Source organism: Gastrolobium bilobum, unplaced genomic scaffold (genome assembly GCF_033153095.1).
Source record: "Gastrolobium bilobum isolate Gb01-03AN ecotype WA unplaced genomic scaffold, APGP_CSIRO_Gbil_v1 utg762, whole genome shotgun sequence".
NCBI lineage: Eukaryota > Viridiplantae > Streptophyta > Magnoliopsida > Fabales > Fabaceae > Gastrolobium > Gastrolobium bilobum.
Window position 1 is genome coordinate 447,144 of NW_026899802.1, and position 1,046 is coordinate 448,189.

General features: G+C 41.0%; 1 protein-coding gene across 1 annotated transcript; it reads left to right on the plus strand.

Moving 5' to 3' along the window:
- The first annotated feature begins 275 nt into the window (after window positions 1-275).
- LOC133293623 (zinc finger A20 and AN1 domain-containing stress-associated protein 7-like) lies at window positions 276-758 on the plus strand. The gene has a single exon (XM_061492209.1). The coding sequence runs from the start codon at window positions 276-278 to the stop codon at window positions 756-758; it is 483 nt and encodes a 160-aa protein (XP_061348193.1).
- Window positions 759-1,046: the final 288 nt, after the last annotated feature.

Consider the following 1,046-nt stretch of genomic DNA (forward strand, 5'->3'; position numbering starts at 1 on the left):
ATTGGATAGATGGGCTTTTGGTGAAAAACGTTGAAACAAACATGATGTTTCTAAAAGTCATATTTGAGAAAAATAGATATCCGCTGAAAAGTTCCCAACCAAACACCACCTTATGCATAATTCTTTAATAGATTTTCCAAGATAAAATTTAAAAACTTGCCATAATCGTCCCTAATTGCAGTCTATAAATATTTTCAATTCACTTCGTTACAACCCTAAGGAAAAGAACACAAGACAACTCTAACAAAAGAGCACACAACACTAAAGGCACCAATATGGGTTCTCAGCAGAACGAAGGAACAAGCTATCAGCCTTCAGAGCGGAAGCCCTGCGCCAACAACTGCGGCTTCTTTGGCACAGCCAAGAATCGGAACCTCTGTTCCAAATGCTTCAGAGACGTGTGTATTCAAGAAGCTCATGCTGCTTCGGCCAAAGCCACCATGGAGAAATCCCTGCTCCATTCCAGTGCCGCCGCCGTCGAAGCCGCCGTAGTGCCATCCCTCGACGTGGCCATTCGTGTGGCGGAGCCCTCCTCGTCCTCAGAGCTGTCGAAGCCGTCGAAGGTAGCGAACCGTTGCGGGAGTTGTAACAAGAAAGTGGGTTTGACAGGGTTTGTGTGCAAGTGTGGGACCACCTTCTGTGGGACACATCGTTATCCGGAGAAGCACCAATGCTCGTATGATTTCAAGGGTGCCGGACGTGATGTGATTTCCAAGGCTAATCCTTCGATTAAGGCAGACAAGATCGCTAGATTTTAGGTTTTAGTGGGATTGCTAATTCCCTACTCAATGTTTTGATTAGATGAATTCTCTGTTTAGACTTGGGTTTGGTTGGAGTGAAAGAGTGGTTTCTTGTAATAACAAATAATATGATCATTAGAATAATAAGTTTGAAAGAGTGAAAGAGTGATTTCTTGATAAGAATAATATGCTAACAAATAATATAAAATATAAATTCTTACCTTTCATTAGAATTCAAGCCAGTTAATGACCAAAAAAATCATTATGATATTACACAATTGATGTTTAATTTGCATTCTTCTTCAT